Source organism: Candoia aspera, chromosome 1, assembly GCF_035149785.1.
Source record: "Candoia aspera isolate rCanAsp1 chromosome 1, rCanAsp1.hap2, whole genome shotgun sequence".
Taxonomy (NCBI): Eukaryota; Metazoa; Chordata; class Lepidosauria; order Squamata; family Boidae; genus Candoia; species Candoia aspera.
Genome location: NC_086153.1, coordinates 231,911,114 through 231,937,498, shown reverse-complemented (window position 1 = coordinate 231,937,498; position 26,385 = coordinate 231,911,114). Strand labels below are relative to the sequence as shown.

Genomic DNA, 26,385 nt, shown 5'->3' with positions numbered 1-26,385 from the left:
CGAAGCGAGGAAGGAGGGAGGGAGGCGCTCAGCCTCCGGCGCTTCCTCGGCTCCCGTTAGCAGACAGCGTTTAGGCTCGAGCTAGCGAGGGCGGCGGTTCTGCACTGTGCGATGTCGGAATTGCGAGCAACGGGACCCGGCCCAGGGACGACGCCTGGCGCACCGGGGGTCCCCGTAGCCTCCGGCCCAGGGGGTACCTGCGGACCTGGCCCCGTGACCCCGCTGCCATCGCCCGGGCCAAGTGGCGGAAGAGGTGACGCCGGAGGAGGCACACTGGGCCCTGGGGGACCGGCCCCAGGGGGGGTGACAGGCGCTCCAGGGGGGAGCTCTTCTTCCGCTTCCGGGTCAACGAGCTCCACTTCCGGGGCGGCTCGGGAAGGCTGGCTTTTCAAATGGACCAATTACATCAAAGGGTATCAGCGGCGATGGTTCGTGCTGAGCAATGGGCTTCTCAGCTACTACAGGTGAGGCCGAGCCCCCTTCCGCCGGTGCGGGCTGGCTCTGCCCCTTCCTCATAGGCTCTCCCCAGGGCTGCCGAAGGTCTTCTCCCCTCTTTCCCTTCTGCCTCCGCCCCACTGGCAGGCTCTCGAGCGCCTTGCATTTTCCTGCCACGTGGCACGAGGTTATCCTGAGCTAGCCACTACCTGAAAAGTGTCGGGGGTGGAGGAGGAGGAGGAGGGGGGCAACTGTGCTCCTCCAGATGTAGTTGAAAGGCAACATCTGGCACCTCTCACCGTCGGACACATTGGTTAGGGCTGCTGGTAGCTGCAGTTCAGTGATTTCTTGGAGGCCACAGGTTCCACTGCTCTGCTTATTCCTCAGTCAAACATCCTTTCCAGATGTGCAAATCCCATTGTATCTAGCCAGTGCTGTAGGGCCACACTTAAGTTGGAGAAGGCTGTGGGGATTTTGTATTAATTACTTTTCCCTCTTTCCATCACCCCCCCTCTTCCTTTTTTCCACCCATTTACAGCACCTTCATTTCATTACAGACAGATGTGTTTTGAGAAGCCAATCTTCATATTTTTTTGCTGAAGCATGTTGGCAATTGTCCACTATGGCTGATGCCAGAGTCATTAGAGAATAGGAAAAGTTAACTCACGTTTAGTGGCCTTTATAAGCCAGTTGGAAATCGCAAATTCTTTAAAGAGCTATGGACGAGATATGGCAGTTGTTGCACTTAAATTCCCCTCACTCCAAAATCCAAGCAACCAAGTACAGGCATGCTACTAAGAAAATAACTCTTCTGATGTAGTTGTTAGCAAAGTTTGGAGAGAAATTCCTTTTAGTAGCTTAGAAAAAATTATTCACAAACTGTCCACGTCCCACATTGCAGCTCTTTTGGGGATGTAGGTGTGGCATAATGTACTTCGGACAAAAAGATAGGTTTACATTCTTGCTTAACTATGAAGCTGATGATTGCCTGGGCCAGGCAAATCATTATTCTCAACTAAGTCTGCTTCATGCTTCTCAGTAGCAGCAGCCCAGTTATGAAATTCTCTCCTGAAACAAGTTTGGTTGACCTCCACAGTATCTCCTTTTGAAATCAATTAAAAGGCATGTTTGTTCATGCAGGCTCTTATGGGATGACAATTACTTTGGGACCAAATTGTCTTATAAGTTGGTCTGTTATTCCTTCTGCTTTTCTGTCAGGGTTGTGGCCTTTTTTTTTTCCTTTAGTAAATTAACTTTGAATTTTTGTACTTCTTGTCTTTAAGCACTGCTGGAGTTATTGTGTTAGTTTTATTTAAGACTATCCCACTCCTCATACTTTTGGATTGTGGGGGGATAAACTGCTGTAGGCTTCTCCAAGAAGAAGAGCAGTACAGAAATTAATTAAATAAAAACCATTGAGGTGAGGGATAGGATAAGCTTCTGTATGCTATCCTCAACTTCTTTGAAGCAGGCTGGATTAAAAATGTAATATCCCAAGCTGTTAGATTTTCCTTTTTGACACAATCCCATTTCAAATGCTTCTCCTTTAAACTGTGGAGCCATCTGTGCTTAATTTATCTTCCGGACATTCAGCATGAGTCCTTTCTGCTAATCTAGAAGCAAATGTCTACCAGTATTTATTGCCTGTCTCTCTAAACAGCCCTTTTTAACTTTTAATGCTGGGTTGCCTTTCTGCCTGCCCCACCCATATATTTCATATGAATATTAGTTTGTGTCACTGCAGATGAATCAAGCAATAAAGTTTTCATGTTTCAAATCTTGTGTGCCACTGTACAACCAGATGGTGTGTATTGCTCTGTAAATTAAACCATTTAGTTTAATGAATGGTATGGTCTGCTGTTCCAGAGACCATTTGATTCTCCCAAGCCCTCAGGTCAGAGATGGGGGGGCTCTGACCTCAAAACAGTAAATTTGACTTTGGATCCCTCCTGTCTGCTCCAAGGGATCTGCTCTCCAAGATCATTTTGATCACAGAAGCACCAAAAGGAAGTGTGTCTCTCTGGAGGCAAGACATGACAGGTTAAGGATCTAAAGAAACCTGATCCTCCAACTCCAGAGGAAAATTTAGACCAGCCGTTGGGGGAAAGCAATCCAGAAAATAGACTGAGAATTGCAAATGCGTCTATCCTATTCTCTGCCCTATTGGGCTACAGGCAAAGCATGGGATATGGTGGGGCATTCTGACCTTGGCTTTGTCCCTATTTTAAATGATAAAACAGGAGATATAAACCAAAAGGGCATTTCTGAAGATAGAGGATTATTTTATTTGCTTATTGATAAACGTTATTCTGGTTTGTTTCTAGTTTGTTTAAAGAATTCTAAAATCTTAGTGTTTTCCTTTGAGAAGGGAGACCAGTTTCCCTTTTTGTCCTGAGTTTGCTTAGCAATTTGGTTTAACAATTTTATTGTTGCCCCCAAAAGAGGAGTGCTACTACTATCTTTCCCAAAATGGCATAGTAACTAGCACTTGAAGTATCTGCTCTCTTCCACTGAATTAAGTGTGATGTTCCATTTGCAACCCAGCCTTACGCATCATCAGTTTTATCTGGGGTGTAGTGTGTGAAGACATTTGTCGTAATAAATCAGTCTGCTAAATAGGCCTACAAAATCACTGATCTGTAAATAATAATATATTATTATTATTAGCTGCCAAGTGGCTAGCAATTCTTTCTCCATTGCCAAGCACAGAACTCTGTTTTTAAAAACATTTTATAAAGCAGACATTGTAACATGTATGAAAACCTTCAGAGGCAGACTGAAATGAAGTGGGCCACAGTGGAGAAGGGATAGACTCATCTGCCCCTCAGCTGTTCTATCATACACATTGAATTTGTTGTTACCTCTGATAACCAGGCTGTAGTAAATCTGTTGATGTGCAGTAGTTTTAGGCCAGGCAACTAAAAGTATCTAAGAAAATTTTATTTTAAAACTGAAATTCAGATAAGAAATGAAAAAAATAATAGGATTTTTGTTGTTGAAACTGGTTGTTGGAGGTTGTTGGTCTTGGAATATTTTTCTCTTTAAGAATGGCATAGTTTAAAGGAAATCTGTATTTGATAGATCTTTACCATAATTATATGTTAAGCATGTTGAACTGAAGCTTGCTTTTTCAAAAAAAAAAATTATGACTTTATATTCAATATTTGGGGTTATACCGTGTGTATTACCCATGTTGCTTATTGTAGATGTCCTTCTTGATATATTTAAGGTAACAACAGTCCAGGAGATGTCCCTCTATGTTAAATTACAAGTGTCTCCTGAGCTCAGTAGATAATGCTGTACTGTTTAGAGGGCCTCCAGCTATCTGAGCTGTGCAACAGGTTCAGGGTTCAGTTATGGATGCTTATGGCACTGCTAATGGAATAGCAGGGATATTATTCCCCATACATTTCAAGGAGAAATATTTTCAGTGAGTGTAAGAATTTGGTCGTGGACACTGCTGAACATTTGTAAAGCGTGATATGTGCAAGCTTATTTGTAAATACATTCGCTTGATTAAGTGGGAATTGCTTCTAAGTTAATGTGCAGAGAAACAATGTAAATATGCAACCTTATATCCATTCACTTGGGAATACGTCCCACTCATTTCAATGGGATTTAAATCTGAGTAGATATTTATAGAATTGTGCAGTTAGCTTTTACATGAGAGATCTTGCATAAGAATCTTACATGGGAAGAGAGTCAACAAAGGAAAAATCTAATCTCTAAACTGAAAAATTTCTGAGTTGAAAGGCATGTGGTCTTTAGGACAAAGGTTTGGAATTATGGAACTAAGTTATATAAACATCTTTATACCTGTATTTTTGATATTCACCAGATTCTTTCTGTTCCCAAACCAAATTTGGGCTAGCCAGTGGTTCTACTTTTTCAGCCTTAAACTCCAAAACATGTCTAATTGTGACTCCTGAGGATTTCATGAAAATGGCCATGTAGTTTGCTTGACAACAGCATGAAACTGATTTGACATTACAGTACCTTCTTCCAGGATTTTTTTTTCAGTGCATTCCTGGTATCCTCATATAAATTCCTGTTATGTATAGCTTCAGTAGAAAGGAACATGGTTAGAAAGTGCCTTGTTAACCACAAGCTTGTAGCTGCGTCTCTTTATTATTCATAAAGTAACTAGACTCAGGTGGATAAGAATAGCTGGCAACAGGAGGTCATATTTCACTGGTGGTCTGACCTTGCTGAAAGGAAGGCATGCCTTGTTACTTTCTAGACTCAGGATGATGGGGCAGGAGGTAGAAAGCCAAAGCCCTTTGTAATGATGCCCATTGGTAGTTTCTGTGTCCCTCCTCAGAGCAGGTTATGTATATTGCAGTCTCTGTTCCTTAGCTTTTCAGTGAAAAAGGGATGGCTCCGTCTGGTACCAGGTCAATATAAGAGAACTTTGTTCCCTGTTTAGGCTGGAATGGGGAGGAGTTGGGTGAGTGTCAAAGTTATGTGTGTTTGGTTATTTCTGCAAACTTGGAAGGGAAGCAGTCACAGCCGTATCTGTAGAAAGTATTGAGAGAGATGAAGGAATGGAATGAATTATGATCTGGTTGACTCATGAAGCCTTTCTTGCAAATATTGTGGTCTCATTGGTGAAACACCAATTAGCTCTGGAACTCTTGTTAAAGTATATGTATGGGAGGGAGCTGTGTGTTTGTATACAATGTATATACACATAGAGGTGGGTGCATAATATATGTTAGACTAGGCTTCCCCAAACTAGTCCCCCTTCATTGTGTTGGATTTCGTTTATCGTAATTATCAGATAGTACCTTCATGTACACACGCCTGTCCACACACACATGCACACAAACACACATAAATGTATTTGTAGCTATGGATATGTAACTGATTTCCATTAGAGAGATTCCAGTTAATTAATATATGCTTAGTCCCTGTTTTGCTCTTGGTATCCTTGGATGCCACAGCAAACTCTCTTTCCTTCAATCTGGAGCTGGGAATTCCCATCCACTCACCTTACCTCCCAGTATTTAATTTCCTCATTCCTGGGTTTTATGACTGATACACATTACAGTATACATTTTGAGGAAGAGATGTAATTGCTGCTTTTTTTTAAAAAAAATCTTTTGGGGGAATTTTGGGACAATTTTCTGTGCTGGGAGAGTACCTTAATGCTTTCTTTGTGACTCCTGAGAAAGAGAGAATTTTATATGCAAAAAGAAAAATACAAAAAGGGGAAAAATTCATTTACTAGTCAAAAATAGTTTTATATATGTATTCATCTCATGTTATCATTTAAATCCATGTATTTAACAAGAAATAAACTAAGAATAAAAATCAGAAATTAAGCATGTAAGCTAGCATATGCAGTCCCAACTTCTAAATAGATCTCTAGATGAAGTTTCTAGCTATAAAATATTTGTTCAAATATATAAAAAGAACTGTGTTCTTTAGACATTGTAAAACTGATAGTCATCTTGCCATATTTTTTGGTATTATAAAGTATGCAGTACTTCATTTTTGTTTTCTCCCTGTTACTTTCTATTAGTATACAATTCAAAAAACAGAAACATCTACCTAACCATTAAGTCTTCCAGAACAAAATTAATGTGTGAAATAACTTCTGTCTAAAAGGGAGTCATTCGAGCGGCCAACCACATCATATGAACCAATGCTGCATCTTGAGCATAACATCTCCAAAATTAGCTAAACCAGTTTCTTCCCAAAAGATATGTAGATATCAAATAGATATGAAATAATATTTTGTTGAATTAATCAAAAATTTTAATGTATTCTAATAACCAGAACCCATTAAACTTGAATAATTTTGGAGGGACTGAGCAGCACACTACTGAAATTTGGGAACCTAATTAGCATGATCAAAGATAGGAAGAGTCTACCAGCACATTATTTCTAGGCAGTACCATTTCACACTGTCTGGAAGGGTGTGATGTGACTCATTGTTTTTCTATGGACAGGTACATCGGGGAAGAGCGTGGTGGTTCCTTTTCTTTTTGAATAAGGGAAACTTGAACTAGTTGGGTATAGTCATATTAGAGTCATATAACTACTGCCTATAGGGTTACTGTCCAGGAACATTTTAAAAACAAATATAACCATGTTTGTCCATGAGGGGGAAAATTCCAAAATGTACAGCTAGGCGATACCTTCATTAGAACCATCAAACAAGAGAGAATTGCTCTACATCGGACGTTATAGCTGGAGAGTCTCCACTGCTTCAAATTTGAATTGTCTCTGCTCACGTAGTCTTAAACCAGGTTCCTAGTTTTTATTCTCAACCTCACATTTGAAAATGTGAATGGTACTGATCGACCTCACAAAATTGTTGCTGTATAAATAATAAGTTGGAGGAATGCTTAGAAAATCAGAGGGCCAGATGTACATACTGAGGGGAAGAAATATGGCTGGTATTAACATTATCATACCCGCTCAGAAGCTCAGATGAATTCCACTTTACTTCTGATCATGTAATTAAAATATGAACTCTCATAAACAAAACTGCTTTCACATTCTGCTCCCACTCTGGCTCTCATCGTTTCATGGACTAGAAGCCCATCTTTTTGATTGGCAGCTCATTCTTTCAGTCCTGTGAACATCACAACATCTGGTAGCTATTCTTAAGTAATTTGTAATCATTAAAGTTCCTAGACTACTTCTTTTTGTGGGAGCAGTAGCAGATTACTTATAGTCCCAGGACATCAAGCAGCCCAAGTCTTTTTGTTTGTTTTTTGTATCCCATGGAACATCCTCCCAATGAGCCCCGAACTGAGATAGAAATGAATTAAAACTATTGTGTAAGCCTAAAATAGGCTTAACACAGTTTTAAAAATAAATAATCCAGCATCCAGGGATCCTGGTTCCACCTACTTTGTAGCCTTGTCCACTTGCTGTGACCCTGAGCATCCCAGAAATAATTAAATGTGACCTGGTCCCACAAAAGGAATAGCCACTCATTTTATATAATAAGTGAAATGGGTGGCATTCTGTTGGTGTCAGAATGACTGATTCAGTGAGGGCATCCATCAATTGAATATGGAGGGAGATGAGTTTTCATGATTCCCACTTGTCTTGCAACCTTTCTCCTTCAGCCTACCAAGCTAGTCTTGTTGATTTGGTGACCTTCAGAAATGGATGGGAAATAATGTGGTATGACTTACAGGATGGGTGGGTGGAAAATTGTCTCCCTCACCATTTTGCTGACAAAAGTCTCTGCCAGATCACAGAGCCTTCCATTGATTAAGTGACATCAGTTAGATACAACCTAATGATGTTTCTGGCTTGCTGCTCTGAAGTAATATGTCTCTAGTGAAGTCACATTTTCCCAGAAGTAAACATGGTAGCTTTTATTTTTTGTCTCAGATTAAACTTCTGACACTTTTGCTGCTTCATTCTCCTGTGCTCTCCATGTGCCTTGCCCACAGATCCAAAGCAGAGATGCGACACACCTGCCGTGGAACCATCAACTTGGCCACAGCAAACATCACTGTGGAGGACTCCTGCAATTTCATCATTTCCAATGGAGGGGCACAAACCTACCACTTGAAGGCCAGCTCAGAAGTTGAGCGGCAGCGCTGGGTCACAGCCCTGGAGCTGGCCAAAGCAAAAGCTGTCAAGATGCTGGCAGAATCAGGTAAAAGACAAGCTAAGAGCAACAGAAATAGAACAGGATATGGAGGGGCAGGAATGTAAAAGGCTTATTGTGAAGGAGATGTCTAAGTAGTGTGAAAAACAGGGTAATGAGCAGCTCTGAACTTGCATGATTTATGACCCTGTTGCCAAAGGAAAGTAACTGAGGCTCATCAAATCCTCTTCTTTTTCATCCTACTCCATTATTTTTAATATCAAATTTCTCCAGTGGCTTCAAGGATGGATGGATGGATGGATGTATTGTGTGTGTGTGAGAGAGAGAGAATGACTAAGAATTAAGTTATCTATAGGTAGTATCTCCCATTTTATTCTAAGCCTGGAGTTATAGGTGTTCTTCCAGTTTGTCCTGTTCAGGCTCCCAGCTCCCTAAAGCAAGGTTTTCTGCCAAACACCAAATGTTTATTACTCAGACAAATTGCTCAGTGTTTTCTGAATTCTGTGTAGGGCATACCAAGGCAATAGGCCACACTGAATTACTGTGAATATAGCATCATGCTTCTGGAAAATGGGGTTCTGTTTTTAAGCATCAGGTTCCTCAGGACCATGTGGAGTCCTTGGTGCTCTCTAAACTCAGGACCAGTTAGGCTTCTTATTTTGTATCAGTAGTATGAAATCGACTCTGTAGATCACCTAATGCCTCTTGAGTCTTTTATAACTGATTAGGTAAAATATCCAAACGGCAGTGTCAGATGGTTACTCCAGGATAGAAGAAAGCTTTGTGATTAAGAGGTTATGGCATAGACCCTCAGCTACTTAAATGATTGTGCTAAGTATAAAATGTTATCATCTGTAAAACACACTTTTGTTCCTTACCTAGGTATGCTCTGGGTGCATTCTTTGCTGACTTGCCTCTAGTTTTAGATTACAATTATTTGCTCTTTGTGAAAGGGAAAACACGTGAAAAATGTGCCACTAGCTACTATATGATTCTTTCATTTTCACAGAGTGTTAAGAACTTGGCTCTGAAAAATAACAAGGAATTTGGCAGATTTTCATGGAATAATGTTTTCAGTGCTTTCAAAGCAAAATGCCATCTGCTCAATAATATCTTTTGAGTTGGCTTGAATGTTGCCAATATTAGCTCTGCTTTAGCTCTGTTGAATTTTCAGTCCACTATTTGTTTTTCCATGTCGTCTAAGGTGAAGGCAGTAATAGGACTGTTAATTGTACAGATTGTTATCCTTATTTTAAAATGTGGGAGACTGCAAGCTCTGGTCCTGGAACTCCTTGGCCTTCCAAATTCTTGTGGCCATTACTTGGGGGTAGAGGGTAATATATTTGGAATCTTGCCAAACAAATACAGTACTCTCCTGTTGTCTTCCTCGCTGTGTCCATGCTTTACTCTTAAATATTTGTGCTCACTGTTTGTGGCAGACATCCACATCCAGCCCCCACCATTGGGTTAATTCACTGTCATTCTGGTTTGTGACTCACTATTTTAGAGAAGGATAAAGAAGAGTGATGCAACTTTGTTTAGGGATCTGGGGTGTGTTTGTTTTTTAAAGAAGAGTTGAAGAACTGCCTTGCTTAATAAAATAAAAGGTCCAACTAATCCACCATTTTGCCTTTGATAGACCCTAGCCATGTACTCTCAAAGTCATAACTAGAGCATAGAAGTAATACTCTTTCCCTCTAGCTTATGTCCAGCATCAGATATTCCAAGGTGTTTCTCTAATCAAGGATCCTTGCTCTTTTGCAGTGTAGAGCTTCCTGATCATCTGCTCTTTGAACACCTTTGTTTTTATGGCTGCTAACTTTGGGTTATTATTGTTTTACTGGTCTGCCATTGCTTCTTATTTTTATAATTCTTGCCTTGAGTTGCTTTGCTTGTTTACTGAGGATGTAGAAATTATTTTGCTTCCATTGGTAAGATATATTTTCCCCTATATCGTTAAGTACCTGTATGGTGTTGGTTGGAAAGTTTATCCCCCTTGATTACGTGACCACCTCCACAAGTTCTTGTAAAGACAGTGGCCATGTTGGAAAGGAAAGAGAATTTGAGATGTACCTGGTTCAGAAATGGGCTCCTGTGGTATTACAGTTTCGGCTTATTCGTCACAGATGAGTCAGGTGATGAAGAATCTGTATCCCAAACGGACAAGACAGAACTCCAGAATACTTTGCGCACTCTCTCTAGTAAGGTGGAGGATCTCAGCACATGCAATGACCTGATTGCCAAACATGGAACAGCTCTGCAGCGTTCCCTCAGTGAACTGGAGACTCTGAAGCTACCAGCTGAGAGCAATGAGAAGATCAAGCAGGTCAATGAGCGGGCCACACTCTTCCGAATCACTTCGAATGCCATGATCAATGTAAGTGTTTTTTCCAGGTTTTGCTTGTGGAGCTAATAGAAAACCATCAGGTATGCTCCAGCTCAAATGCTCTGGCTACTTAATAATTCGGGGAAGGGGTGTTACATCCGGAATAGAGCACCACAGTGCCATTTTCTTTTCCTTTTACTACACTTTTGGGTTCTTAATTGCCTTGACTTTGGACATATTGGTAAATGTCTTTAACTGTGGAGTGGGAGGGGAGGATGTTCCGGTGTACATACACAATTCCTACTGGTCTTGAATCCCCTGTAATAACCTGTATGCTTGCTATTTGGTGGGGCCACCCTGTGGCCAATTAAAAATGGCATTAAAACCAAATTCCAATCAGAGGGAAAGGTTCCGGTTATTTTGATACTGGGAAGAAACAGAAGAAATGAATAAATTAATATGGAGAAAAGGATTTTCAGAAGAATTACATTAAGGTTGGGCAATGCTGAGATTTGTTGATCTTTATCATTAGGTTCACATCGCAATTGCATCTTTGTTCCCTGTTTGCTAGTTGTTGCTATCAGATGAGGGCATGAAAATTGAAGGAGGACGGGGAGGTTAAGAAATTGCAGAGTCACCAGAATCTTGGAGAGGCCTGGCCTCACTGAACACAGTGGGATAAATTTCTGTGCAGGGTTCATCATGCAGCCGTCTGTCTTATCTTAAAGGAAATATACAGTAAATAACCAGTTGAGCTAAGCAAACCCCCACTAATGTCTGAAAAGCAGTTTCATGGTCCAGTTAGCTGAGTTGGTAACCTCAGGACTCCTTGGCGCTGTTGTAACTGTTTGAGAAACTGCCCTGCAAAAACATTTGTGCAAAGGAGATGTATTTAAAAGTGGGAGGTTGAATATATGTCTGTAAAACCAACATTCTAATTTATGTATCTGAAAAAAGGAACCTGTAATTTTTTAAAAAAATCTTAAGCAGCTAAGTTCTCTTCTTGGTCTAGTGGATACAGCTTTTGGTATTATTTTAAGTCAGTAGATGTTGCCATAATGAAGCTAATCTTCTAGGTAAACCTTCTGTTATTGAAAGGATATTACAGAAATCACAAACCTTACCAGCTTGCAAAATTATTTACTACCCTGGTTAAGAAGTTAGTAATTACAGTAGCAGTGAGTGCCCTATTGGAAGAGCTGAAGGACCAGGTTAGGGATAGATCATCATGGAAAAAATCTGTGTGCTCGCTAAGAGACGACAACTCAATGGCATGTCATCAATCATAATCAGCCTGTGATTTCATACTAGCCACCAAAACAATCAAAGCTTCCACTCCCCTCACCTTCCAGGCAGATGGACAGAGTGATATGTGTTGGCCTGTATAGAATTCCTTGTTGCCTGTGGCTACCAGGTGTGTTCTTAAGTACAAGGCTGGGATTCTGTTCTTTGAAGAAAGAGTGACATCACAATATTCTTACAGTGGAGCGTTTTCACTGCAAAATGGTGTTACGCATTAAAACATGCTCAAGGAATGGAATGAAAGCTAGCCCTTTAGGAATGTTGTAGTTGGCCTCAAATATGCAAAAAGCCTCAAGGTGGATTCCAAATGGGAAGATAAAAAGGTGAGAGCTGTCCTAGGAGCAAAGTGTAGTATGTCATGGAAGCTACATCTTTCCTTTTGACAGAAATTAATAATGCATCCATGTATGTTCGTATTGCTGGTTTTTTTAAAGAAGAGTGCTGCTGGGTCACTCTAAAGATCCATCTCATCCAGCATCCTGTTGCCATAGTGGTCAGATTTCTGTGAGAAGCCTACAAGCAGGACATGAGCTCAGTAGTCCTTCCCTTCATTTCCCCACCCCCACCTCTCCACCCTACCTGATACTATGAGGCCTACTGCCTCAGTAGGGAAAGGTAATGTGTAGCTATCAAACATCAAATATTGAGAACCGCGTTCTCTGGATTTGTCTAATTCCATTTTAAAGCAATCCACTTTGGTTGCCATCACTAATTTTTATGGTAGTGAATTTCATAGTTTAAATTTATACTGTATGAATAAGTACTTCTTTTCATGTTTCTTGAATTGCTCATGACTCAACTTCTTCAGATGATCTTAGTATCATGTGGGAAATGCCTCTTTCTAGCCACTTTCTCCGTACCATGCATAATTGTATCCAGCTTTATTATATTACCTATTAACTGGATGTTTAAAATTGTGTACATTGGCAACTCCATTCTCAGATATCCAAAATACTTTTTTCAGATAGACAAATGCCCCACTATTCCTTAAAAAAAAAATTTTTTTTAATCTAGATATTTCACATTCAGAAGTACTAAAATTAGAATACTTTTCTAAGGTGCATGGATAAAAGTCTTCTGTTAAAGTTTCTGAATGTAGAATATTATCTGGAGGGTTCTCCTACTTTTTATATTTCTTTGTCCCTTCCTGTGGATATTACTCTTCATGTAGTACAGCTGACAAATATTCCCTCCCTCCTTTCTATTTATTGTGTAACTAATGCTGTTTTGCATTTTGGAATCAACTGGAAAGAAACCTGAAACCATGCCTGATTGAGTGAAACCATGCCTGAGTCTTAAATTCAATAGATGTGCAATTTGAAGGCAACCCCTTCCCACCCCTCTACCCCCACTACTTGTGATTAATGACCTGGCAGCCATATGGATTATTTTGATTGGAATTTTGGTAACCAAATGACTCTAGCTTTTGCATATTTGAGTGTTTAACTGTTCAAATATTTTTGAAATTGTTAGGAAATTATTAAATATCTCTTGGTCCAATAAACTCTAATGGACAGAACTAAGCTCTTTTATAGTTACTGTTGACCAACAAGAGGTCATTGTTTACCACTTGAAAGAGTAGTAATAACAACAGAAATTCTAGTGTAGTTTAATCTGGGATGGCTCTATTATGAAGCAGCGCAAAGTGATCTCTTTCAGGTAACACCTTTAGCGGGGGTGGATTAGTGCAAAAAAGAATTGATGCGCGAATAGCATGGCAAGATTTCACATGGCTTTCACCTTAGAAAACAGGAGAATTATATTCAAAGTAGTGTAACGATTTTGCCACATCTTTGTTCTTCCATACAGGCTTGTCGAGACTTCCTAATGCTGGCCCAGACACATAGCAGGAAATGGCAGAAATCTCTACAGTATGAGCGAGACCAGCGTATCCGGTTGGAGGAGACACTAGAACAGCTGGCTAAGCAGCACAATCACCTGGAAAGGGCTTTCCGTGGAGCCACAGTCCTACCAGCCCATGCACTTGGCAGCATGGATTCCTCTAAAGGTAAAAGCCAAACTTGGCAAGCTATTCTTCCAGCCTGTCTCTTGTCATATATCTCCTGCTGAGGTCCTAGAATCCTAGATAATTAAATTCAGCAAAAGTAACATTGATATGTGATCTTCTACAGATCAGTGTTGCTCGTCAAAAGGTGATATGAGTGATGAAGATGATGATAATGAGTTCTTCGATGCTCCGGAGATCATCACGATGCCTGAAAGCATGGGCCACAAGTGAGTGATCCCCTGTTCAGTTGAGAGCTTCTAGCCTTTCGGCCTTTGGCATTTTGAATGCCAGGTCCATGGAAATGTTTCCCTTACCTTTTGACCCTTGTCGTGGAATACAAGTGAGCAAAATGCAACACATAAAACAAGTTCCCCATCCTCCTTAAATATGTTTGTAAGAGAAAGAGAAAGAATATCGCTGCTTCACTATCTTGCTCTTAAGATGTGGGAGAAAGGAGCGTGAACAGAACGAGAGTATGTCAGCTTAGACCAAGATGGTGCCTTTTAGAAATACTGGACACCAACTCCCATAATTCTCAGTTAGCATGTCCTTTCTGCAAGGGAATAATGGGATTTGGTCCAGGAAATGTATTGGGGACAGCTGATGGCAAGAGAATATGGTGGATTCATGATGGAATTGCTCAAATAAATGAACCAATTTTACTGCTGGTATAATATCCAGTATTGGCCTCATCTAGCCCAGGTCTTCTACTCTTATCAGCAGCTTTTTGACATATGAAGGGTTCAGATTATTTATGGCTTTAAGTGTCCATGCTAACACTTTTGAGCCTAGAAACAGATAACTATTACAGTTCGTTAAAATAGTTGTAACATTATAGTATCAACTTATGTCATTAGCATTTTGACAGCTAAATTCTAAACGATCTGAAGTTTCTGAAACATGTTATGATGTAGAATGTGTTACAGTAATTTAACTGGAAAGTCACCTGGGCATGACTGTGCAAGTTCCTGAGATGCCGAGAACGCCTACAAGTTGTTGCTGCCTCTAGGGCAGGCATTTCCCTTGCTAGCTTATTGAACCTCCACTACAGACTTAAGGGTTAAGCTCAATTCTGTTGATCAATCCATCCCTGATTTCAGATACAGTGAAATTTCTGTCCCTCCTGCGTGAAATGAAAAGGAAGAATTGAGCTTTATGTGGTTAGAAGACTGATGTTACCTATTTCAGTAACTCTAGACCATTCCATGCAATCAGTTCAGATAAATGTTAAATAATGTGGGAGACAGGACTGAGCAAATTAAGGATAACATTATCAATGTTAGGGAATTCCCCCAAAAGTCTTAGGAAAATAAACAGAATTATATTTTCCCAGTCTTTCTCCCCATATTGTTGATTATCTGCAGTGACCGAAACAGTTTCTGCTACAAAAGGCAAGGTCAGAACTTCAACTGAAAGCATGTAAAGTTGTTCAGATGTCATTCTTGAAACTTGCTGCATATGCTTAGCTGCTGAATTGTGGCCCCTTCTTCTCATCTTTTTTTTCTCTCTCTCTTGCCCAAAGCACATTCATTTCTCTTGGCTAGAAACCTGGAAGGGCAGATACCTAAAGGTTGAAGAAACTATTACTCCCCCACCAATTCTTGTGGTTCCAAGATCTAAGTGGGAGAGCCTATAAGACAGCTGATAAGCACTGCGCTTACATATGTTATTGTTGCAAAACGCTTGAAACACTCAATTCCAGGCATTCTAGAGTGAATCTGATTTTCATTCAAGTTTTTTATCTGCTTCTGTCACAGAAATCACTGTGGTTTCCTTGAAAGATTACTGTTGTTGGGGAAAAGAAAGAGGGAATGTGATCCAGCAGATTCACTGTATTATCTCAGAGACTTTTACTACTATTTACTGTATTAAATAGAGTCTGATTGATTTTGGTGGGGTCGTACAGATAGTCCTCATTTAACAACGGTAATTGGGACCTGCAACTCTGGTGCTAGGCAGCATGGTCATAAAGCATGATGTGTTGTGACCACACCAACTTATGACAGCAGTTGAAGAAGTTCTGGTTGCCGCTGTTAAGCAAATCCCATGTGGTCATTAAGTGTGATGTGATGTGATCATCATTTGCAACCTCCTGCTGGCTTCCCCATTGACTTTGCTTGTCGGAAGTCAGCAGCGAAGGTCACAAATGGTGATTACATGATTGTAGGATGCTGCAACAGTCGTAATTGTGAGCTGGTTGCCAAGTGCCCAGATTGCGATCACATAACTGCCAGAACACTGTGATGGCCACAACTACGAGGACTGGTCGTAAGTCTCCTCGTTCAGCACTGTCATAACTTCAAACGGTCACTGAATGAGTGGTCATTAAACGAGGACTACGTGTATAGCATTGCAGTGACCCCACGCTTCCCTGGGTGATTGTTATTAAAAGATAGTGCTAGGGCATTTGTCTCAGCTCTGTGGGATTTATATTGTGATGCCCCATACAGTTCTGTTTTACTTGTCATATAGATCACTATCTGTGTGAAATAACAGAACCAGATAATCCAGAGAGAGGGAGAGGCACATTGGGTATGGGGAACTGATCACTAATCACTGCAATAATGGACTACATGAAGATAATAAACCGAAATTCAATTCAGTCAAGAAATAAGCAGCATTAATAGGTGGTTCCTCCATTCAGACGAGCAGTGATCATTGTTGACAGAGTTGCATCATCACCACTCAGTTGTTCAGGTCTGTAACTGAGCTACAACCCTCCTTGCACCGGGTAACTGGTGTTCAGTGTATTATGTCAGTGGAGGCCTTTCTCTGAGTCTTCCTTCAGTCAGAAGCCCAGGATGCGGCTCTGTAAGAGAGTCATCTCAGATGGGGCCACCCAGCCGTGGAATGTTTTTTCCCTTGAGGCTGCTGTGTTTTTGCTCTGGATAAGGATATTTAAATTCTCCCAGGTTTTTATTGTCTTAGAGTATGTAATGTTTTAATTCTGTTGACAGTTAAAATGTTTAGATGCAAATATTAATATTTCAGCTGTTTGTGACTTTTGCTGGTTCATTTTGTATTAACTGATACGCATTTCTGAATTATATTCTTTTTTTTACTACTGTTTTTCCATTTTTGTTATAGTTGCTGATAGAGTGTTTCAAATGATAAATAACTGGGGAAAGTAAAACTGGGAGATTTGACAAATTACTAAATCACAATGCTATCTCAAAATGGTTATCTGGAACAGCATAGTACTTCGAGATTGCCTTCTGACTTTAAAAAGTTCTTGAGTCCTAGTTGCCTACAAGAATCATAGATGTTCATATTTGGCAGTGTTCTTAATGATTTCCAACTCTGGCAAACTAAGTAGCATAATGTAGCTCTGCCAAGTGTTTTGTCGCATTGCTTTTTGAACAATTTTTTTGGCCAGGAGAACATCTCAGCTGGAGCATCCTAGTTCCTCCTTCCTTATGGTGTGTCTTTCTAACTCCTTTAGACGAACAGGCAGCAACATCAGTGGTGCCAGCAGTGACATCAGTCTTGATGAGCAGGTAGTTTGCTTCTTTGGTTAGAGGGGAGGGAGAGGGACATGTGTCTTTTTAGTAGATCCTGTTGGGTGATCAAGACTTAAGTGTGGTTGAAGGTCTAGATCAGGGGCAAGGAATCTTTACAGCTCCCAGATGTTTTGAGTCTCAAATCCATCAGTCTGAGTCAAAATGGTTAGTGGCAAAAGTTACAGGAATGGTAGTCCAAAGTATCTAGAGGCATTGTGTTGCCCGTCTCTGATCTAGGTTACTCACTGTACTATAAGTCTGAAGGAGCTCAACATACCATCAAGGCATAACTTGAGATACAGCTTATTGAAGACTTGAAAAAACAAGAGTAATGTTGACCACAGCTTCAGTCATCCCATATTTTTGCTATTTGGCATGCAGAGCTTACTGCTCCAGAGGCAGCATTTGTGTGCATAGCTGTCTTCCTCTTGATATGTTGGACATTAATGTTTGACACTAGAGTAACTTCTAAACTTAGGGCAAAGTGAAGTGGAAATTGTAGGGAGATTTCTCAGGGGTTGCTATGCAGCTTATCCCTTTCCCATAAGATTATAACTACAGTAGTCTTTTTTTCCCAAAGTATAAGCATCAGGGAGAAGATACCAAGAAGGAGAAGAGAACTCGAATTCCACACAAACCAAATTACAGCCTGAACTTATGGAGCATCATGAAGAATTGCATTGGCAAGGAGCTCTCCAAGATCCCCATGCCGGTGAGTTGCTTTAATCTGGTTTTTGAATAAAACCCCATGCTGTGTAGAGAAAAGTGGAAAGCCAACCCACCTTTAATCCCAAGGAATGTAACTGAGCAAACTTCACTCTGAAACATATTGTTTAATATCAGTCTTGGTAAACAGCTTGTGGCATACTTGGTTTATCTAGCCTTGAATCAGATACTTTATCCTTCGAAGGATTTTCTGCTTAGAACCTGTCTCTTCTGCCTCCAGGTTAATTTCAATGAGCCATTATCAATGCTGCAGCGTCTCACAGAGGACCTGGAATACCATGATTTGCTGGACCGGGCAGCCAAGTGTGAAAACTCCTTGGAGCAGCTCTGTTATGTGGCTGCTTTTACTGTGTCATCTTACTCCACTACTGTCTTCCGCACTAGCAAGCCATTCAACCCTCTCCTAGGGGAAACGTTTGAGCTAGACCGATTAGAAGAAAATGGCTACCGTTCTATCTGCGAACAGGTGAAAAGCAGAGCATGTTCCTTTTCTGATCCTTGATTCTATGACAGCTCTCCTGGCACTTTCTGTGTTGGGTGTGAGCCGGATGACAGGCCCTCTCAGTGGTTCCTACTCTTTGGGTGACCTTACCCATGGAAATGAGGATGGCCTTCTCCTTCCTTGTATTTAGGAGGCAATTTAAAGCCATGTTATTCCAGCAGGCACATGGCCCCTATTCTGTCCTGGTGCCTCTTATACAGTTTATTTGCTTGGACTTTGTATTGGTTAACTATGCATGCCAGCTGTGTTGTTCATTGCCCAGAGTTCTAGTTGATCGGGGTGGCTTATAAATATGGTAATTATCCATCTCTGTCTGTCTGTCTGTCTATCTGTGGAGTTTACTTTCATATGAAAGTGCTTCAAGACCTAGCAAATCTCTGTTTTTACCTCTTCTTATTGAGGCATATCCCTGAAAACTTCATTTCTAGGATTGAATATGCCCTTTTCTGTTGGTTATATCTGCTAGGTGAGCCACCATCCTCCAGCTGCTGCTCATCATGCTGATTCCAGACATGGTTGGACCCTTCGGCAGGAGATTAAAATCACCAGCAAGTTCCGTGGCAAATACCTCTCAATCATGCCACTTGGTGAGTTTTGGTCACTGACTATCCCTATTGTGGCCTAAGACTTAGGAGGGTACAGCTGACTAATAAAACCATGTAACAGCTAGTAACCACATTTGCTCCCCAACTAGTACAAAATCCAGGGTCTCCAGCTTTTTCCTAATTAGTATAGATGTGTGAGAAGATAGCAAGCCCCTACACTGAATATTTGTAATTGGTTAATTAATCTTTGCTGCATATCTCTTGGAAGTATGTAGAATACATGCAGACTTCAAGGGCACATAAAATGGGTGCATGGAAAGAATAACAGGTAGCAAGAAAGGATAAGAATTCAAGTCTTCCACGTCCACAACCAATAGTTAGATCTACTGAACGTGACATATTTTCCACCAAACCTTAGGAAGAAGTCTTCATCACTGTGGAACTATCTTAAGTGTACCATCTTCCTATCTCTAGGTACCATCCATTGTATCTTCCATGCAACTGGCAATCATTATTCATGGAAAAAAGTCACCACCACAGTACACAACATAATTGTGGGCAAATTATGGATAGACCAGGTGAGTAACAGTAAGGCAATATTTCAGTGAGATGATGTTGCAGTCAAATGTGTGATTGGAGCATAATGCTAGAAGCCAAGGCCTTGGAGGGGGGTTTCTCCATCTTTTGATGACCACTACAGCAGTTGCGCAACTGTGTTAGAATTCTTCAGACAGTATTGAGCCTGCTTGATTTTGTCCCTTCCTTTTTTGCTTTCCAGTCTGGTGAAATTGAAATTCTGAACCACAAAACCAGTGAGAAGTGTATTCTCAAATTTGTTCCTTATAGTTATTTCTCAAGAGATGTGGCCAGAAAGGTAAGAAGTACTATTATTTCTTACTGTATGCTGCCCAGAGTCACTTTTCGTGAGATGGGTGGCTATGTAAATCCAATCAGTCAATAGCTCTGTTCATTCTCAAGTGGGGTGGCAAGGAGGGGCCTGTGTGACAGCGAGAGGGGCCTTATACCAAAGATAATGGGCCCCATGTGCAGCACTTTTCTCGCCAGATAGGCTAGCACATCCTTCTCCTTGTATGTTAAAGTTGCTCAATACTCTGGAGAGCAGTAGTGGGGATGAGTGTTTTTCAGCTTATATGTGAGTCTGGAGACTGTTCAAACACATTCTCTCCTGTATGTGGATTCCTGTATACCTTTATTGAAAAGGTAGTAGCAAAGATAGAACTGTGCCCAATACTCCTCCTGAACTCCTGATAACAGGTCACTGGAGAGGTACTGGATCCTTCAGGAAAAGTGCATTTTATGTTGTTGGGCACTTGGGATGAGAAGATTGACTGCTTCAAGGTGAATTCTAGCTTGGAGAATGGTGGTGACAACCGTCTAAGAACACATGAAACAGAGGACAGCAGGGTGGTGTTGTGGAAGAGGAACCCACTCCCGTGAGTATTGGAAGTAGCTTGGCTACCCCAGGAAGTGGTGGAAGCCAAGACCGTTTCTCTTCTGACTAGAGAGGAAGATCTATTAATATGAACGTGGGTTCAGCTGACTTCAGTTGGAGGAGGAATAGTGGTAGCATTTAGATCAGTGTAATTACTGTTTTCTGTATTCAACAAATGCATTAAAAAGAAATCATTAAGATAAATGATGGAGTATTATGACGTTTGTGGAGGGAGGGTCTGTTAGCAGTGGTGTAGGTCAGAGAATGGAGAGCGCTGAAAAATCCACCCTCTGTCTTTTTTTTTCCTCCAGTCTTACACTTTAAGGCTTATTCATCAGCCAGTGTCCACATAATTGAATGTAGCATAAGAGCTACTTTTATTTCAAATGGAAATAATGTCTCAAATGCCAGTGTCAATGATGGCTAGGTATACTCATAGATCTGGACATCCAGGTAAAAATGTTCTGAAGCCTTGAAAGCACTGATGGTTCAGAAGCATTAAAATACACGTGAGATTCTGCATGCAGTCTTTTTCTGCTCTTTTTGTAACCTTTCCTATTGCTGAGTTGGTCAGAGAGCAACAGATCATTGTTTCCCTTTTGTTAGTAGCAACAGGCCAGGGATGCGTTTACCTTCCCAGGTTCAAGAGCGGTTACTTCTGCTGATAGTGACAATAAAACAGCAATCATGTGAGGGACAAAAGGGATGGGAGAGAGAAAATGAGTTTGTGTCATTGCCCTACCCATGAATCTGCCCTCTTGTGCAACTCCAACAAGAGTTCCCCATCCTGAAAAGGCCGCCCATTTGGAAAAAGTTGCCCATTCCACTTCGGAATATGCGTGGGTCTTCTTTCAACTACTCTGAGATCAAACTAATGCTTCCTATTTAGAGGAGAGCTTGTCCTGAGGTTGACACTGTAGCCTTGCTACCACTTCTGTTATTTTTCCTTTCCTTTGGTGCAGGAAGAATGCAGAGAACATGTACTATTTCTCAGAGCTGGCTTTGACGCTCAATGCCCCAGAAAGTGGTACTGCTCCCACTGATAGCAGACTCCGGCCTGACCAAAGACTCATGGAGAATGGGCGCTGGGATGAGGCCAATGCAGAGAAGCAGCGCTTAGAGGAGAAGCAGCGCATTTCCCGCAAAAAACGTGAAGCCGAGGCCATGAGGGCAACAGAGGATGGTAAGCAGGGCTGCAGCTGGGGGGGCAACCGGGGCATGTGCCCCGGGCGCCATGCTGGGGGGTGCCAAAATGGGCGCGGAATCCATATTTGCCCTGGGTGACACAGACCCTGGTTGCGGGCCTGGTGGTAAGATGTGTCCCATTGGCCTCTTCCAAAGGTCACTGGAATTCAAGAAGCTACCTTACCCTTAAGTTGGACATTGGTCCTCCTGATCCGCTGTTGTATGCTCCCCATTAGCAATGCTTCCTCCACATATTGGGCCAAAGTCTTTTCTAGTCCTCCTAGCTGAGATGCTGTTTGTGTGGAGATGTGATTATTTTTAAACTATGGCCAGTCCCTAAGGAGGAAATCTTAATGTTGCATTCCCAGGAGAAACAGCCTGTCTAATCCTCTTTTTCATCCGTCCGAAAATTCTCACTTGCCCCTCTCCTCTGCTGCCTCCTGTGTGCAGGAACCCCATACGATCCCTACAAAGCATTGTGGTTTGAGCGGAAGAAGGATCCTGACACCAAGGAGGTGTCCCATGTATACAGGGGAGGCTACTGGGAAAGCAAAGAGAAACAGGATTGGAGCGTGTGCCCTGACATCTTCTGAGCTGGAAGCAGCAGGACTCTTCCAAGGAAGAGGTGGAGGAAGAAGAATGGAGGGAAGTAGCTGATCATGTGACTTCTTGGCCGTGCTTTTCTCACTGACTTGTCTGTCTTAATCAATCAGTTGTTTTGACTCAATCACCCAAACCAGAATCCAGCAGTGGTGATTGGCTGGATTGCCTTAGCTGAATGAAGCTGAAGTTGATGTCTGGATTCCTGGATGGCTAGGAAAACTAGGCATAGAGGACTGCATCCTCCGTTTCCCTCACCACTAAAGTATTGCTCTGCTCACAGCACTATAGTTGGGGAGGAAGAGGAGAATGTATGGATTGACACCTGCCCTTCTTTCCAGCTTTCTGGTGCTGAATGAATTATACCCACTTTTCAACACTCAGATAGCCAGTGGCAAGCAGCAAGTATGCCCAGAGGTGGTTGTGGAGGAACAGGAGGACCTATCATTTGACCATAGGGGTTGCTTTCTGTTTCTTCTCCCCAAACCCTATATAGATCCTTAGGACGAGGAAGTCTTCTAAAGCATATTGGATAGAGGGAGAAGGTGGAAACCAGAGCTGTCATGTCTCTCAGTTCACATAGGTAGGAAAGCAATTAGCTGTATCTTCAAAGACTAAAATTTTTCTTTGAGGATCACCAGCTGGTCACTTGGTGATAGAAAATCAAAGTTGCAGTTCTCCCTTTTCAGATCTGTTCTTCACACCAGGCTCTAGCACCTTCTCCCAGATTGTGCACTTGGATGGGCAATGATGCAAGATAGAGCCTCCCTATTCTAAAGCAACTTCTGGCTTAATGCACATCTGTTTATATGTATATTATATATATGTAGAGAGATATCTAATTTTTGTTCTGATTTCTGTTCCTTTTACCCTTTAGGCCCCTATTGGTAACACTAGCCCCTGCTGCTTTTTTCCACTGGGCCCCAGATCCACAAAAAAGCTGTACAGGAAGCATGTCACTAAAAACAGATTGTCTTGCCTTTCAAATAACGAATAATCCTATGTAGGCAGAGCTGGAGCTTAGTGGCATCACTCCCAAAGCTCCTCACTGTGCCAGCCCAAGCCAGGTGTCCATTGATTCTTTTGTAAAATGAGACTGGGAATGGCCCAAACTGGTCTCAGCCATTCGGGTCACAGCTGCCATAACCAGATCCTAAGGGTAAAAAGCTGTTGCCGCTGTGTAGACGTGGAAAAGCACATAGAGCCTGCCCAGGCGAGGGGTACATGTGGCTGTGGGGGCAAAGACAGCCCCTGCCCTTGGCTAAGGATCACACTTTGAGGTGCCTTCCTTTTGCGTTTTCTCTCCTTGTTTTGTTTTTGTTTTACCCCCTACCTTTCAGCTTTAGCCCATAAGAAGGAAGAGGCAACAGTGGTGCTTGCTGGTTGGGAGAGTTGAGGCTGAGACCTGCCTCCCAGGCAGCACAGCACTGTGCTGCTCAGCAGAAGGAAATTGAGACTTGGGGGGGTGCAGTGTGTACACCATGGCTTGGTCCCTACTAGAAGGCCAAGACCTTCTGGAGCAGGATAATAGTGGGCTTTTAAAAAAAGGCGGGGGGGGGGACTATCCTTGCAATTCTATTGTGGGTTGGGTTTGTTTTGGGGGAAGGGGGTTTATTGTCCTTTTTTTCCAAGAAAACTAAATTAAATAATAAAACCTGAAATATCCAAGAAGGTTCAGTTGTGCCTGTCTATCTCTTAAGTAACAGAACTTGAGGTGGTTGGGTCCCACACCCGACCCTTTTTAACTTCATCAGGCGGGTTCTGTGTGGAAAACGACATACTCCATCTGAACTATCCTTTGCCGGCCCTAGCATTCCCACTTTACACCGGTTCTTGAGACTGGAAAAACATTTAACTCACTGGACTTAGGGGTTACTTCTGCATGTGGGTCTTGTGCATCTCAAAATGGCTGGCAGGCACCCTCCCTGAAATTTAGACAGGGAATACCTCCTGCTGTTGATTGAGCCCAACCAGTGGACAATAGAAGGGACAAGGGGAAGAAAAGATAGATTTACTGTATGTTTTGCTAAAGCTACTAATAAGCCATTTTTGTAATCAGAATAATATAGTTTTTACCTGCTTCAAGGTGTTAATTCTTAATGAGAATTGCCTGGCAGTATCATGTAAGCATATTGACTCTTGATCCTTTTTTGCCTGCCACTAGGGATATGTCTAAAAAGTTTTTGCCCAATAGCAGATAAATATGCACAAACAGGTTCTGTGAACTTTTACTAATCAACTGGTGGGTAAAAACTTTTGGGGGGGACAGAAAAGAAAGACCTAGTATCTGTACTAACCTTCTCTAACGATACCTCTAAATGTTGCCTTTCATCAAGATTCAGTGGAGCTAATTACACAAACATGTTATCCAAGGCTAAGAGGAATTAGGAGTTCAACTGAATTTATCATGAAAACAGCATTGGATGATCAGGCCTGTTTAAAAATCAGTTATACGGACAGGAGGACTGCTTTTATCCACTAGTTTTGTCTGAGTAAGTACAGATAAGTTACCTCTAGCTTCTCTCTTCTTAAAAAAATAAGCACGGGAGAGGAGTTCTCTGAGCTGAAACACCGCAACTGAAGCTGCCTTTCTAAAGTTCTCCCTGACTCCAGTCTGTATCATGAAAGATTTTAACCCTTCCTCTTCTCAAAAAAACAACACCCCAGGTGCCTTTCCTCATTGCTGCTCTACATAGTTGTGGGTTGCTAAGACTTGCCTGGGTGTTGCCTGGTTGCAACACTTTTCCCCTTGCCTTCAACGGAACCTCACACCCATCTCTCCTAATCTCCCGCAGCAACTTGATTCCTCTGGGCTGGGCCAGCCTATCATTTGGCCTTTGCCTTAAGCAGCAGGTACTGGAAGGTAGCAGCAAACCCCTGGTAAAGAAAGCTACATGCCTAGTGGCTGGCGAGCTGCCATATGTAGTCTCAGAGTGGGGCACCATTTTGTTCTTTGCTTCAGGTGACAAAACATCTTGAGTTGATCCCGCTTCTAGGCCCTTCCACGAGTGGTGCCACCTGCTAAAAGTCCACACATTTCAAATCAACATTGCAGATCAAGGGTGATCAACAAGTGAAATAGGCAGCTGTAGACCTGACAGTCCAGAAGGAGGATGAGATGTCAGTTCTGTCTGGATGTGGCTTAAGTGTCAGGCATATGGTTCTCCTTTTTGAGCACTGGTTGCTTCTGCTGGCTGAAGTACAAAAGCTGAAGCAATGACCCCATTATACTGGTAGCTGCATATTTGCAGGGCAGCCTAGTAACGTTTTCCCAGAAAGATATGAAGGGTTCCATGTGAGTGAATTTTTTCTCAGATCCCTTTTGAGAAAAATAGTAAAACTTTTAAAGCCTCTGTAGCACATACTTCTCTAAATGGCACTTCATTGTAATCTGGGAATATATCCTGCTTTATCCATGAAACTATGGGAAGCACAGTTTTTTTTTTAAAAAAATACAGATTTTGAAGAAGGCACCTGTAGAACAGACTTTAGAAAGGGAGCACAGATTTTATATATAAAAGCATTAGACTGCATTTACAGTGTAAGAAAACAGTTTCCTCAAATTTCAGGAAGAATACAAGCAAGACCTAATAGTGAAAGCTGCTCAAAATTCCAACAAAAACAGGACTGTTTTGCATACAATTGTATTTATACGGGCAGGAGATTTTGTAATGCCCCATTCTGCATAGAAACTTGTCAAACTTGTAATGCTAAGTGATATTACCAAATACTACTCTCTTAAGGTGTTTCCACAACCTGTTCTTCAGTTCTGAACATAAAGCACATTTCTGACCACTTTCACTGAACATTTAGAAAATCAAAAATCCCAAGTCAGCTGCTTTAGAGTCTACAATCACAACTTTCAACCATTCTTTGAAAATAGTGTCACATTTAAACTTAAGGTTTTTTTTTTTAGGTTGGTAGGCATCTTATCTATTGGAGTCATTTGTCCAAAAATTGTTGGGCACATGTTGGGAGGTTGCCCCATCCAGCTTCAAAACCTCCTAGCTCTGATACTTTCGTTAAGGTATTTGAGGTTCCTGAATTTCCAACTGTATTTTGACAGGGCTGGAAATGCTGGCAATAGTACAATTACCTTCCAAATCGTGCATATTCAAAGGGTGTGTGAGCAAATGATAATGTTAGAGTCAGAAAAGGGATTGCCCCTCCTACACCCACTTCACTGCAAAGATTCATCAAGAAAATTGTGATTTTAATAATCCA

General features: G+C 41.6%; 1 protein-coding gene across 2 annotated transcripts; it reads left to right on the top strand.

The window, feature by feature from the left end:
• On the top strand, positions 1 to 23,832 carry OSBP (oxysterol binding protein). Of its 2 annotated transcripts, none has more exons than XM_063289120.1 (14): positions 1 to 464; positions 7,854 to 8,062; positions 10,141 to 10,391; positions 13,452 to 13,650; positions 13,775 to 13,877; positions 17,027 to 17,147; positions 17,731 to 17,862; positions 18,097 to 18,342; positions 18,845 to 18,965; positions 19,398 to 19,501; positions 19,702 to 19,797; positions 20,199 to 20,377; positions 21,339 to 21,559; positions 22,012 to 23,832. In XM_063289120.1, the coding sequence occupies exons 1-14, from the start codon at positions 112 to 114 to the stop codon at positions 22,152 to 22,154; spliced, it is 2,478 nt and encodes an 825-aa protein (XP_063145190.1). In that variant the 5' UTR covers positions 1 to 111; the 3' UTR covers positions 22,155 to 23,832. The 2 variants fall into 2 exon arrangements, with proteins under 2 accessions (XP_063145190.1, XP_063145191.1); XM_063289121.1 differs by having other exon boundaries at positions 2 to 464; positions 17,093 to 17,147.
• Positions 23,833 to 26,385: the final 2,553 nt, after the last annotated feature.

Bases quoted from the DNA above. Each gene is read 5' to 3' on its own strand.
- OSBP (XM_063289120.1), top strand. From the start codon at position 112: ATGTCGGAATTGCGAGCAACGGGACCCGGCCCAGGGACGACGCCTGGC. The intron at 13,651-13,774 runs GTAAAAGCCAAA...GATCTTCTACAG, and splicing joins CAGCATGGATTCCTCTAAAG to ATCAGTGTTGCTCGTCAAAA. The intron at 17,148-17,730 runs GTAGTTTGCTTC...TTTTTCCCAAAG, and splicing joins ACATCAGTCTTGATGAGCAG to TATAAGCATCAGGGAGAAGA.